General features: G+C 42.4%; 1 protein-coding gene across 3 annotated transcripts in view; it reads right to left on the minus strand.

Moving 5' to 3' along the window:
- The window catches only part of TTC39C (tetratricopeptide repeat domain 39C), a 103,169-nt gene that overhangs the window by 3,648 nt on the left and 84,165 nt on the right, over nucleotides 1-15,356 (minus strand). For all 3 annotated transcript variants that reach the window (XM_004020472.6, XM_060405216.1, XM_060405217.1), the window contains 6 exons: nucleotides 13,238-13,345; nucleotides 4,636-4,745; nucleotides 3,466-3,589; nucleotides 1,868-1,965; nucleotides 1,419-1,523; nucleotides 109-147 (listed from right to left, as the gene is read on the minus strand). In XM_004020472.6, coding sequence (XP_004020521.3) covers nucleotides 109-147; nucleotides 1,419-1,523; nucleotides 1,868-1,965; nucleotides 3,466-3,589; nucleotides 4,636-4,745; nucleotides 13,238-13,345 — 584 coding nt within the window. The remainder of the gene's footprint in view (nucleotides 1-108; nucleotides 148-1,418; nucleotides 1,524-1,867; nucleotides 1,966-3,465; nucleotides 3,590-4,635; nucleotides 4,746-13,237; nucleotides 13,346-15,356) is intronic.

A 15,356-nucleotide genomic window follows, 5' to 3' on the forward strand; every position in this document is an offset into this window, starting at 1 on the left:
CAACCAGGACAATCTTTTCACAAAACCTCTTGAATTCAGGCTCAAGAGTACACACAGAGGACAAGGTCACTGGAAAAAGAGAGATTGGGGATTTTTGGGCATTTTTACCTTTGCTTGAAGAAGGAGAGTTCTGCCTCTTCCTACAGTCTATGAATATAAGAAAAACACATTATCTCTTAACACCTATGTTTATATATACTCAAGCAGAAATTGTTATAATAGAAGATTTGTTAATTCCAGCAATTCATGGTGACCTAGAGGGGAGTCAACTGCTCATTCAAGCATAATGACTCAATTTTTCTTTAATATAATGATGTTTATATCAAGGAATTACTTGATAATTTTTCATAATTTTAACTATTATTCTATAAACAACTAAAAGAGTTAAAATAGTTTAAGACCCTACTAAACAATCTAAATTTGATAATTTAAGTTTATTGGAAGTCAGTAAGCTAGATCTCTTTTTGAAGGCAATACTAATTGAGAACAATCAGCTTCATTGTTCAAGAGATAAATCATACTTGTTGTATTTTATGTATATGTATTTTAGGTTGCATTAAGAGTAAAAATTATCTTAAAGAATATGGCGTTAGAAATTTCTACCAAAATTCATAAGAACTGCATTTTCTCTTTTGGTAAAATTAGAATTTCAAATGACAAGACTTATCAGATGACATATTTAAGGATTAGGCTAGAATATTTCTGTTGATTTAGCTCAACTTTTTAAAAAATCCATATATTTGAAAGCTGACTTGAATTTATTGAAACTTAGAATTTTATATAGTCAATAACTGAGCTTCTAAAAGAGGGTATTAAGCAAATCCAGCACTGTTAAAATTCTGTTTTTTAAAAACTGCACCATTGTGCTTAAATATACATCTTAATAATCCATCAAATTTAAAAGGTATTCTAAAAAATTTTAAGTAATCCTACACATCATCCTCATTTATTCTCACTACAGTCTTTATTAAATTGGAAAGGCAGGTATTTTTTATCCTGTTTTATAGATTAGGAACAAAGTATATGGTTAAGTAACTTAATTGGTATCATACACTAAAAATAAATGATAGCACTGGGATCACAATGTAATTCTGTATTCATCTGAATAAACCACATTACATCATATTATAATGATTATATTATAATCATATTATAACTCTAAAAAAAAAAGAATGATTCTGCCTCAAATGAATTTTTGTTCCAAAAGCTATGTTTATCATTGTAACTCCAGGGAATAGATTACGTCCTTCAACTCAGTGATACAGGATTAGTAGCTTCTTGGATTCATCCCATGTGAAATCAAGGAAAACAAAACAACAAAAAAAACCCAACTTGTTTTAAATGAAGGATGTTTTGTGCCTGTTCACTTCCACAGTTTTGCTGATGAACACTATTTAAGAAAATAGGCAAGATCTTACCTCTGGTTTGTCTAATAGAAGACAGCCAAGTTCATAGCAAGCATATGGCTGAACGTATAAGTTATTCTGACGACACAACTCATCTTTGACAGCTCTGTGAAAGAACTGAAAGTAATACAGATGTTATTGGAATGAACTAACAAAACTGCCTCCTCACTTCCTCCTCCACCAATTAAGATTGTCATCTTTGATAAACAGATACTGTCAGAAAAGGAGCCCATAGGTGAAGAAATATTCAAAGGCTCTGAAGTCACATTAAAAACGAACATGAACCATCACCAACTTCTGGCATCTGAGAGGATGACCTTCATCTAATGAAGTGGATGAAATTCATGCTGTGACGGGAGACTGGCTTTGTGCAATGCTTTTTCCTTTTTCTCATTCACAAGCCTATATGTAGCTTTTCATAGTTCAGTTTCCTTAGCTATCACACCACATGAACAGTTTACCTGAACAGCATCTTCCGAGTTCCCTAGACATTTGTGTATGGCACCAAGAAGCAAATACTTTAATCCAACGACAGATGAATCATCTACTCCATGGCAAGCTTAAAGAGAAGTAAAGACAGCAAGAAGGGAATACATTCACTTTAGTATCATCAGGAGTTAAGAATCTCATTGCTTAGCAACCTACTGAGTTCAAACTGAGAAGGTTCCCCTTCCTCATCCATTAGTGAGTCTCCTTAGTCCAAGAAAGTGATAATCTTTCTTGTGCCTGCCAATTATATTTTATATTTGCATGTGTGTTTGAATTATCTCTAAATACATAGCCTACACTTGTGCATTCAAAAGAACATAGTCCCTAGGATTCTTCACTGTTCCTTTGAGTTAGACATTGGTAGACATTCCAGACTTGCATCAACAATCAGGAATGGGTTTTAAATTGTGAATCTTTTTAAATAACAGAGCAGAACTTGCGCATCCGAAAACGATTTTATTTCCTTTCAAGTAATCTCCTTGGGTTCTCTGGTGGCTCAGATAGTAAAGCGTCTGCCTACAATGTGGGATCAACTCGGGTTTGATCCCCGGGTCGGGAAGATCTCCTGGAGAAGGAAACGCCAACCCACTCTAGTATTCCCGCCTGGAAAATCCCATAGATAGAGGAGCCTCTTAGGCTGCAATCCATGGGGTCGCAAAGAGTCGGACACGACGGAGCAACTTCACCTTCTTTCACTTTTCAATCTCCTTGGGAGGGTTACACGCCTACTCTAAATACAAGGCCTCAGTGTACAACTTCTTTTGGAGATGTATTACTCTGCTCTGGAATATCAATACTGACAAACTTTTTGACCTTTGAGAGGAAACCTGTTTTTTTTCTTAATAAGCAAAAGACATCTAAGTCTGATGATAAAAGCATGGGACTCAGGGGCTTCCCTGGTAGCTCAGGGGTAAAGAACCCATTTACCAATGCAGGAGACATGGGTTCCATCCCTAGTCTGGGAAGATCCCACCTGCCGTGGAGCAACTAAGCCCGTTTGCCACAACTACTGAGCCTGTGCTCTAGAGCCCGGGAGCTGCCACTACTGAGCCCACATGCTGCAACTACTGAAGCCCCTGCACCCTAGAGCCTGTGCTCCGAAACAACAACAAAAATGCCGCTGCAATGAGAAGCCCGCACCCTGCAATGAACGGCAGCCCCCACTCTTGCCCCATCTAGAGAAATGCCTGCATGCAGCAACAAAGACCCAGACTAGCCCAATTCCACTGGAATTCAACGGAAAATGCTATATTTGATCACAAACTAGTGTCACTGCAGAACAATCCGATAAATCTGAGTCCAAAATATTAATACAAAATCAATTCTGGAGAAGGGCAGCATATACCTAAGATGACATTTCCAAAAGATTAATAACCCCGATGATCAGAGAGCATCACCACACACTCCTGAATCTGTCCCTTCCAGGGCTTTCTATCCCTAATACCTAAGTGATGGAATTTTCTTAACCACTAGGCCATCAGTCCCAGAGAGTGACAGATTTGTACTCTGAGTCAGAGCAGATGAGTGAGACACTGAAGGAACAGGCTGCTGTGTGTACTTTCTTTTTTACCTTGACTCATCCTCTGTAGGTTCGGTGGGGAGCAGTTGGGGAGGGCTTTCCACAAGTACAACACTTCGATGGATGCCAGCACGCAGAGTGCTCTGGTTGGGGTTTGTTTCCGAAATCTCTCTGCCTGCAAGCAGTTAGAATGATTAGGCTACATTTAAAACAAACAAACAAACTAAAAAAACAAATACTTCAGAGACATTAAAAAAATGCATGGTTCATATTTGATATGAAAAATCCCCTCCCACAAAGAAAGCTAAAAAAGAAAATTTCTCTCTGAATTTTGCTTTCTTATTTTTGTTATATTGGTAGATATGCCTTTCTCTCATTATTCAATTCAATCTACTGTCGAGATCCAGGACATATTTTAAAAATTGCAGGATGAAACCAGATTCATTTCGGTTTGAGTCAAAGGAATTTATAAAAGCTGGGTGACAGATATTAACTCAATGGGTTTATATGAAGGCTGTAATACTAGAGGCCTTTTAGTTATGGTTTTATTGACTTTTTAGTGTTCTAATTAGTCCCAGTCCTCTTGGGGGCATTCCCCATTACAACCCAGTTTATACTCAACTAAACCACTAAATGTTCATTCAATAAAAACGTCCAACTAAAAACATGCAGAATTCAGGATATGACAAGTTGTCCTATAACCTACTATAATTCAGCTAAACTGTATTCTTAAAAAAGTACAGAAATATATGAGGGCCTTTCTCACTACAGCCCTGGGCCTTTCTGCTGGTCAATTTGATGCATGCTCTTGCTCTTTATTCATCACCCAATGTGGCAGTTTCACTAGATGAGAACCCAGAGTCTGTATCTCTTGCCCAGGTTCTGCTGATCTGCACTCCTCTGAGGCTACCTCACCCTTCAGATATATGCACTCCCTCTCCAGGGCCTCACGAGCTCCATAGGGTCAGTAATGTCTCTTTTCATTCAAAGAAACAATAGCAAACAATAGCTTTAATTATTTGCAACCAACCAGTACTTTGCATTCGGAGCAGGATGACACGCCAGAATATTCTCTCACAGTCGTGAGCTACTTGCTCAGCAAGGAGATCAGCTTTGCACAGGATTCCCTAATTTCCTAGGATTTCCATTTGCTGTCCAAGGTGACCATGGTTAGAAATATCCATTATAAATGACACACCAGATCAACAAGTTCCAACAAACCTTTTTCACAGAAAACTGTTCAATCTGATTGTTTTTCCTTTTGAAGAGCTTCTGAACTTCTTTAAAGACAATCTGTGCCCCGTCCACATCACCGGTGGCTCCCTGACAAACTGTAAGAAACCATCGTCATAATCTTTAAAGTATTTAGGGGGAAAATACCACTAAGGGATACCCAGGTCGATGACGCTTGGAAAAGGTTATTACCAAAGGAGAAAATGGGAGGAGATATTTGTAAAGACTGTTACATGTGGGACTACACCAACCTGCTGATCCTCATTCCACTGATTCAATAATTATTTCCCTGCTGCTAGGTTCCCTGAACTTTACAGGAACATGTTGGGGAAACTATCGTCGTAGATATTGTCACGGAGCACAGTCCCATTAGAGCTCACACACTTGGAAAGTGGAAGAAAAATGAAAACTAGGCAAGAACTGGGAGGACTGTGAAAGCTTCACACTAGTAGAGGGACATCCCTGTGCCTGGAAAGAAAGTCATGAAGTAGTCCTGTATATGACAGTCCTTCACTGTCATGAAGTAGTCACGGGTATGTTCATTGGGCACCTACTACCTACAGCCACCATCAAGGATGTGAAGAAGAAGTACACGTGCTTACAGCCAGAAGAAACTTGAATTTCAGCTGGAGAGAGATCACCCACAATTCCAGAGCTACAATGGACGCAGGGAAGAGCACCTTGGGAGTCCAGGCATCAAAGTTACTTTCAAAAAGCTCAACGAGGGAAGGGATGGTTCCTCTTTGGAGTGGTCGGACAGCTCTAAGGAACAATGCAGCCAAGCTGAGCCTTGGAGGGGGCTAAGACTTTGATCTTCATCTACCCCGAGCCCCAGGCAAAGACTCAAATCACACTGCCTCTGCTTCACCTGCTCTCTCCCTTCTCCAAACTTCATACCAGGCTGCAGTCCCACCTCCTCCATCTGACTTTACCAACCACTCTTTGTCATCCTCTTTGCAACTCCTATGACACTGAATTCCTTTCTGTTAATTTCTTGATTTTGTCTTTGGCACATACTGTTTTTCAATCCCCACTTGGAATGCCCATTGATTTGCTAGTTCTTCCTTCTTTATTTGAGCAATCCTAAAACTAGATGGTCCCATTCTCACATTTTGGGGCTTGGTCAAGCCAGGCACAGGGCTGTGGCATGTCAGAGGATGAGCAGCTACTGGAAGGTCAAAGAAACACAAGCAGCAAGGCCTGGAGAAAGCTGAGGATATCAAGGTGATGGGAAAGGCAGAAGATTTCTACTGGGAATCACTGGGATTAGCCTGACTATGAAAAGGGAGAGATAATCCTATTCTCAGTTTTGGAAGCAGTACTGGTCCCAATGTGGGGTCTGAACCCATCCAAAATGACCTCATCTGTTGTGTTACAACATTTCAAAACCAGAAGGAAGGTCGGTGATTGTTTTGTAAAACAATTTGATCGTATTAGAGACCCAGGAAAGTTAAAAGACTTGCCTGAGGTCACACAGTAAATCAGTGAAAAAGAGTAATTTCTGCTGCCCCTAGCTTGGGGTTTCCTTACATAACTGATAATATTATTATATAGTCATATAATTTTCTAAAAAGGAATGAGCAAATGTGGGCACACAAGAGAGTCATAAACATCAACAATATCAGGATCTGAATCACCTTTGCAGGTCTATAACACTAGTACCTCAGATCCTAAAGCATATATATACCACTTCCTTTTCATAAGTTACAGACAGTTGTCTCAAAGGATGCAGATATTAGAAAGCATGAGCATCTCTGATTTATCCTAAGTCTGAGACCTACACAGACTTAGGATGCTTGGCCCGTCCATAAGGACTAAGCTTTATTGTTGTCATTAGTCGCTCAGTCGTGTCCGATTCTTTTGCGACCCTATGGACTGTAGCCCATCAGGCTCCTCTATCCACGGGGTTTCCAGGCAAGAACAGTGGGGTGGGCTGTCATTTCCTTTTCCAGGGGATCTTTCTGGACCAGGGATTAAACTTAACGTCTCCCCCACTGGCAGGTGGATTCTTTACCAATGAGCCACCAGGGAAGCCCTTAAAGAGATATTCTAATCTTTTGGGGTAACTTATTTTGATGTAATTTCAAACTCATAGAAAATTTGCAAGAATAGTACAAGGATATGGTCCAGCCATCCCACTTCCTACATTACACTTCGGGTAATGTACTAAATGGCACAGAAACCGGGGTTTCAAAAAGAACCACATTCCCAGCAGCATCATTCACGACAGCCAAAGGGTGGGAACACCACCAGTGTCCATGGACAATGAACAAATAAACAAAATGTGGTCTGTACACACGATGGAATATTATTCAGCCTTCAAAATGAATGCAATCCTGACACATAGTACACGATGGATGAACCTTGAGGACACTATGTTAAGTGAAATAAGCCAGATTCAATCAACAGATACTGTTGAGGCTACCTGCTTAAGGAACCTAGAATAGTCAAATTCATACAGACAGAAGGAGCAGAGTTTATTAGGGGTTGGCATGGGCGCGGGGGGGGGGGGTGGGGTGCCGCGGGGGGGTGCGTAGTTCTTGTTGAAAGATCATAGAGTTCCACGCCTAAAAGAAAAGAGGGGAATGAGAGAGTCAATTCCTAGGTAGGCTGATAAGAAGTCCCAAGTCCCCGAGGAGGAGAAAGGGGTCTGGGGCTTTGGGAAGGGGATAGAGGTCTGGAGTCCTCAAGAAGGCGAAAAGGACAAGCACTTTTTTCCACATTGTTTTGTCTTAGTCAACGTAACAATGTATCTTGCTTGAGGACATGTTTCTCCTTAACAAGAACCTTCCAACTAGTCTTGTTACCTTAAGAAGTATGTTGTGGGGATGGGTCTGGTAAAAGTATATAAGGCTTTGATCAAAACTAGCAGTGGGGCACTCTCCATCCCCCTTCTGATGTCTGTGTCAGAAGATTTCTCTGTCCCTTTTTCACTTTAATAAAACTGCTACACAAACACACACACAAAATAAATAAAGATCATAGAGTTTCACTTTTCAAAAAGAAAGTTGGGCAGTGGTGATGGCTATCAAAGAACTTAACGCCACTGAACCACACACTTAAAAATGGTTAAAACAGGGAATTCCCTGGCGGTCCAGTAGTTAGGATTCTGGGCTTTCACCTTCAGAGGCCTGGGGAAATAAGATTCTGCAAGCTGTCCAGTGTAGCCAAAAAAAGATTTTTTTTAATGGTTAAAGTAGATTTTACATTATGTATGGCAAGGGTGAATGTCAACATTCTAGGAATCAGCGAACTAAAATGGACTGGAATGGGTGAATTTAACTCAGATGACCGCTACATCTACTACTGCGGGCAGGAATCCCTCAGAAGAAATGGAGTAGCCATCATGGTCAACAAAAGAGTCCGAAATGCAGTACTTGGATGCAATCTCAAAAATGACAGAATGATCTCTGTTCGTCTCCAAGGCAAACCATTCAATATCACAGTTATCCACGTCTATGCCCCAACCAGTAACACTGAAGAAACTGAAGTTGACGGTTTTATGAAGACCTACAAGATCTTTTAGAACTAACACCAAAAAAAGATGTCCTTTTCATTATAGGGGACTGGAATGCAAAAGTAGGAAGTCAAAAAACACCTGGAGTAACAGGCAAATTTGGCCTTGGAGTACAGAATGAAGCAGGGCAAAGGCTAACAGAGTTTTGCCAAGAAAATGCACTGGTCACAGCAAACACTCTCTTCTAACAACACAAGAGAAGACTCTACACATGGACATCACCAGATGGTCAACACCGAAATCAGATTGATTATATTCTTTTCAGCCAAAGATGGAGAAGCTCTATACAGTCAACAAAAAGAAGACCAGGAGCTGACTGTGGCTCAGATCATGAACTCCTTATTACCAAATTCAGATGTAAATTGAACAAAGTAGGGAAAACTGCTAGACCATTCAGGTATGACCTAAATCAAATCCCTTATGGTTATACAGTGGAAGTGAGGAACAGATTTAAGGGACTAGATCTGATAGATAGAGTGCCTGATGAACTATGGAATGAGGTTTGTGACACTGTACAGGAGACAGGGATGAAGACCATCCCCATGGAAAAGAAATGCAAACAAGCAAAATGGCTGTCTGGGGAGGCCTTACAAATAGCTGTGAAAAGAAGAGAAGTGAAAAGCCAAGGAGAAAAGGAAAGATATAAGCATCTGAATGTACAGTTCCAAAGAATAGCAAGAAGAGATAAGAAAGCCTTCTTCAGTGATCAATGCAAAGAAACAGAGGAAAACAACAAAATGGGAAAGACTAGAGATCTCTTCAAGAAAATTAGAGATACCAAGGGAACATTTCATGCAAAGATGGGCTCAATAAAGGACAGAAATGTTCTGGACCTAACAGAAGCAGAAGATATTAAGAAGGGGTGGCAAGAATACATGGAAGAACTGTACAAAAAAGATCTTCATGACCCAGATAATTATGATGATGTGATCACTAATCTAGAGCCAGAAGAATTGTACAAAAAAGATCTTCATGACCCAGATAATTATGATGATGTGATCACTAATCTAGAGCCAGACATCTTGGAATGTGAAGTCAAGTGGGCCTTAGAAAGCTGCACTACGAACAAAGCTAGTGGAGGTGACAGAATTCCAGTTGAGCTGTTTCAAATCCTGAAAGATGATACTGTGAAAGTGCTGCACTCAATATGCCAGCAAGTTTGGAAAACTCAGCAGTGGCCACAGGACTGGAAAAGGTCAGTCTTCATTCCAATCCCAAAGAAAGGCAATGCCAAAGAATGCTCAAACTACCACACAATTGCACTCATCTCACATGCTAGTAAAGTAATGCTCAAAATTCTCCAAGCCAGGCTTCAGCAATACGTGAACCATGAACTCCCTGATGTTCAAGCTGGTTTTAGAAAAGGCAGAGGAACCAGAGATCAAATTGCCAACATCCGCTGGATCATGGAAAAAGCAAGAGAGTTCCAGAAAAACATCTATGCTTTACTGACTATGCCAAAGCCTTTGACTGTGTGGATCACAATAAACTGTGGAAAATTCTGAAAGAGATGGGAATACCAGACCACCTAGCCTGCCTCTTGAGAAATCTCTATGCAGGTCAGGAAGTAACAGTTAGAACTGGACATGGAACAACAGACTGGTTCCAAATAGGAAAAGGAGTACGTCAAGGCTGTATATTGTCACCCTGCTTATTTAACTTATATGCAGAGTACATCATGAGAAATGCTGGACTGAAAGAAACACAAGCTGGAATCAAGAGTGCTGGGAGAAATATCAATAACCTCAGATATGCAGATGACACCACCCTTATGACAGAAAGGGAAGAGGAACTAAAAAGCCTCTTAATGAAAGTGAAAGAGGAGAGTGAAAAAGTTGGCTTAAAGCTCAACATTCAGAAAACGAAGATCATGGCATCTGGTCCCATCACTTCATGGGAAATAGATGGGGAAACAGTAGAACAGGGTCAGACTTTATTTTTTGGGGCTCCAAAATCACTGCAGATGGTGACTGCAACCATGAAATTAAAAGACGCTTATTCCTTGGAAGAAAAGTTATGACCAACCTAGATAGTATATTCAAGAGCAGAGACATTACTTTGCCGACTAAGGTCCGTCTAGTCAAGGCTATGGTTTTTCCTGTGGTCATGCATGGATGTGAGAGTTGGACTGTGAAGAAGGCTGAGCACCGAAGAATTGATGCGTTTGAACTGTCGTGTTGGAGAAGACTCTTGAGGGTCCCTTGGACTGCAAGGAGATCCAACCAGCCCATTCTGAAGGAGATCAACCCTGGGATTTCTTTGGAAGGTATGATGCTAAAGCTGAAGCTCCAGTACTTTGGCCACCTCATGAGAAGAGCTGACTCATTGGAAAAGACTCTGATGCTGGGAGGGGTTGGGGGCAGGAGGAGAAGGGGACGACCCAGGATGAGATGGCTGGGTGGCATCACGGACTCGATGGACCTGAGTCTGAGTGAACTCCAGGAGATGGTGATGGACAGGGAGGCCTGGCGTGCTGCGATTCATGGGGTCGCAAAGAGTCGGACACGACTGAGCGACTGAACTGAACTGAACCATAATTTAAAGAAACCTCTCAGCTATAAGATAAACAAGGTTTGAAGATCTAATGTATAACAACATGGTGACTACAGACGATAATACTGTATTGTAAATTGAAATCTGCCAAGAGTAGAGAAAAAAAGAAAAATGATTTAAAACAACAACAAGGAACTAAGTCCCCAGTGGCAGTGCTTCCAGTCCTGTAATGCCCATCTTCTCAGGCGCTGCCTGTAACGCATACCAGTCCTTCAAGCCAACTCAGATAACAGCTCCTGCAAGCAGCCTGCACTGAGAGCTCTATGGCGAGCGCCCCCCCGCCCCCCGCCGAGCCCTCTTTATGTGAAGCTCTTCACACATCATCTTCACGAAACCCCAGTGGAGAGGTGGAGACTGGAGTCTTTCATGCTTTATCATCTCCTACAACTGATGTGATCCTGGGATTTCCAGTGAGAATAAATGCTCCTCTATAGAGCCACACTGTACATTTATTTCTTCATGCTCTATGCTCCACAAAGATTTAAAAAAAAATGCATAGCTCATCAGTATCACCTTTCTAGATTCCATATATATGCGTTAATATATGATACTTGTTTTTTCCTTTCTGACTCACTTCACTCTGTGTAACAGGCTCTAGGTTCATCCACCTCATTAGGACTGACTCAAATGTGTTCGTTTTTATGGCTAAGGAATATCCTATTGTGTGTATATATACCACAGCTTTATCCATTCATCAAGCAGTGGAGACGCAGACATGGAGACAGACTTGTGGACACAATGTGTGAGAGGGTGAGACGAATGGGGACAGTATCATGGAAACACAAGGACCACATGTGAAACAGGCAGCCAGTGGGAAAGTGCTGTATTATGCAGGGAACTCCAATCAGGTGCTGTGTGGCAACCTAGAGAGGTGGGAAGGGGTGGAAAGCTCAAGAGGGAGGGGACATATGTACACCTGTGGCTGATTCATGTTGATGTATGGCGGAAACCAACACAATATAGTAAAGCAATTATCCTCCAATTAAAATAAAACAAATAAATAAATACCTGCTCACACTGACTACCTGATCCTATCACCCCACAGCGACAGCAGCCTCTCTGTTTTGGTTCATCACCGTGCAGGGCACACCAAGCCCACTCAATAAACAGCTGCAATTTTCATGAGATGCCTCTGAGTTCTGTAAATCAACCCTTAAAGTATCCTAGCAGCATACTGAAAATATTCCTACTCAAACATCAACAATAAGAGCCAGATGAAAATGGATTAACACCCTGTGAGGTCTATAGGAAGGCCTGCGGGTGTAAGGGCTTCCATCCTGATTGCTAATGGACTGCAGTTCCAGAACATTCTGGATATACACACGGGTCACTGTTACTTCTTTTCCCATTTTAAAGAGACCAGTTGCAGGGATGGAATGACAGGAGATGTTCTGTTAAATGCAAACCTTCAGAGAAATAAGAATATATTTAAAATAATGCTTGGATCAGTTTTAAATTTTAAGTAAAAGAATCGCTTCTGTGGGTGTGTAAGGAAAGCTCATTGCTAGAGGCAGGAGAAGTACACTCCCTGGGTCTCTTCAATCCCTACCTAAACCCTTCTGCATCACACAGGCAATTCATGGGGCTCAGGGCACAGAGAGCTGTTCTGTCCACCAGGTGGCAGCATGTCTTTACCTATCTGTTCATGACAGGGGAAAAGGCAACGTACACTGATACGCCTGTCAGAAAGTGTAAGTTGTTTCTGCCATAATGACATGCAATGTTTAAACACCTTGTGCTCTGCAAAATCACACTAATTATAACTGGGTTAAGAGGCAAAACAATGCTGGAACAGACTACCCCAAACCTGTGCAGCTCAAAACGAGGGCACTAACAATGCAAACGAAGATATGAACACGATTTAAAAGACGTGTTCAATGCTTTAAAATTCTTTAAGCGCCTGATAAACGAACAATAGATTTGAGGAAAAAAAGGAGAGGGGCGAGGGTAAGTTGAGGCTGTTTAGGACAAAGTGTATGAAAACGAGAATGTCATAACAGGCATGTCCAGGACCAGCATGTGACGGACCCAGCCCTGGGGGGGCACTGGAAGGGGCAGGGCGTGCAGCGCCGAAGTTCCCAATGTTCCACTGGGTGGGTGGGAGCTGTATTCAGCTGCTATTTACTTGCAGTCCAAAACAGTACTTTAGCTACCTGATCTGAAGATCTGATTCACTGGAAAAAATCCCAGTGCCGGGAAAGATTGAGGGCAGGAGGAGAAGGGGACAACGGAGGACAAGATGGTCCAATGGCATTACCGACTCAATGGACGTGAGTTTGAGCAAGCCCCGGGAGATGGTGGAGGACAGAGGAGCCTGGCTACTGGAGCCCATGGGTTCTCAAAGAGTCAGACACAACTCAGCGACTAAACAGAAACAACAACACGTGCTGTGGGAAACTGTCAAGAACACTCTTCCGCACCCTCTGCCCTCTGCCCGTCGCTCTCCATCCAACAGCAAGAAGGCGCTAGTCTGAGACAGAGGAGGGCGTGCTGTGACCACGTGTCCCGGGATCCACTCACCTGCGGTTAGGTAGGCGTAGTAGCACTGGGACCACCGGGACTCATTTTTTAGCCTCTCAAAGGAATCGAACGCGTCCTTGAAATTCAGCTCTATCATGCTGCACCAACCTGTGAAACAGACGTTTTTAGAAAAGGATCCTAAAGTAACACAGGCTTCCCTGGTGGCTCAGTGGTAAAGAATTTGCCTGACAATGAAGGAGACACAGGTTCGATACCTGGATCAGGAAGATCCCTTGGAGAAGGACGTGGCAACTCACTCCAGTGTTCTTGCCTCAAAAATCCCATGAACAGAGGAGCCTGGTGAGCTACAGTCCATGGGATTGCAAGAGTTGGACACGACTTAACGACTGAACAGCAAAATAACAGGCTTTTCAGCCCATCTGTAGGTTATACATCTCTCATCCTGCTGACTTCCTCTGCAAGTGTTCCATGTAAACCACCTGAGAACTTCATAATTCTCTTTTTCTTCTTAAACATTTTCAGTGGGATGCTTTGAGGAAGACACAGCATCTCTGATTTCACAACCGGTGAGGCAGTATAGAAGGGAAAGGTATAAAGATTTTGAGGAAAATGGTCTAATTTGTCTCCAGTTGTGCAATAAACCTAAGCACAGCAGTGCTTCTCTCCCAAGAACAGGCAGAGAAAAAGAGACTACTAGATTATATAACACGGTGACCACCTCGGAAGTCTCACATACTCACCAGCGCGTTCACGATCACTGGTAATTAGCAAACTGCTCAGAGGAGCAGAGAGCGAGCCAGTGAGACATTAAGTATTTGCCACTCTCCCTCTGGGGGGCAGAGAAAGGACCCAGCTCTCTCAGAGCAAAAACATCCTTAGGCTGGCATCCTGGGGGTAGGTAGGGGTGGGGAGAAGCAACAGCAGCAAGGATATAAGGAGTTTTATCCTCTGTTGTTAGTAACAGCAGCTCCCCATCACAGAGCCAGCCCTGTGTGTGCCAGGGATCTGATGTAATTCTAACACCAGTGCAGTCTTGGAAAGGTGGCTGATGGTGCCGCGCCTGACCAAGGAGAAAGGCTAAGGCATAAAGAGGCTTCGTGACTTGCTCAGGGTCACACGGCTTAGAAGAGGGAAGGGCTGAGGATCAAAGGCCATCGCGCTCTCCTTTCTGCAATCTGCCTAACAAATTCTGTTATCCACTCCACGAAGAAGTCACGTCACCTGACACCCTACAGGGATGAGGGGAAGCCACACTTCCAGGAAATTCAGCGTCAAACTCCAAGGGATATGATATGAAGTTGACGTATTTTAGAGTAAAACCTGGGGCTAGTTATTTCCATCCTAAAATAGACTTCAGGGTAAGACTTGGATTCAGTGCAAAAGTAGAGGTGGGAGGTAGCACCAAACCAAAATAAGGAGGCTGAGTTCTGATTGTGCTGTTCCCGCCCTCCACCCACACCCCAGGTTAACCCTAAGACCCCAGCACTGGGTTCCATGATTTCTAAGCTTTCTTCAGCTCTAATATTCTGCCCCTCCACAGACCCAGAAGTGGTGCACACACAAGAAAAGGCCACCATGATCAGTCTGCAATATATACAGTATCAGATCTTGATGTTGGACACTTTACTACAATGTTACATGTCAACTCTATCTCCATGAAACTAGAAGAAAAAAAGAGTATCCTAAACAAGAAACATGAAAGGTCATCAAAGCCAGTTCAAGTTCTATACTACCATATTCCCTTCCACGTTATGGCCACAAACCAGAGCTCCAGCAAGTTGGTTGTTGTTGTTTAGTTGCTAAGTCATGTCTCTTTTGTGGCCCCATGGACTGTAGTTCGCCAGGCTCTTCTGTCCAGGGGATTTCCCAGACAAGAATATTGGAAAGGGTTGTCATCTCCTTCTCCAAGGGAAGCTTCCTGACCCCGGGATCAAACTCAAATTTCCTGCATTGGCAGGTGGGTTCTTTACCACTGAGCCACCAGGGAAGCCCCCCAGCAGAGGTTAGACTGCAGAAAAATGTATTTCCCACTGGATCACATTTGATCTTCACTTTCTAAGCTATCACAGACCTATAAAATGTAATACTGTTTATTGGGCAGTTCTCAATCAGTTAGCACTCTTCTTTAAAAAAAAAAAAAAGATTCAGGAAGACAAAT

This window comes from Ovis aries, chromosome 23, assembly GCF_016772045.2.
Source record: "Ovis aries strain OAR_USU_Benz2616 breed Rambouillet chromosome 23, ARS-UI_Ramb_v3.0, whole genome shotgun sequence".
NCBI lineage: Eukaryota > Metazoa > Chordata > Mammalia > Artiodactyla > Bovidae > Ovis > Ovis aries.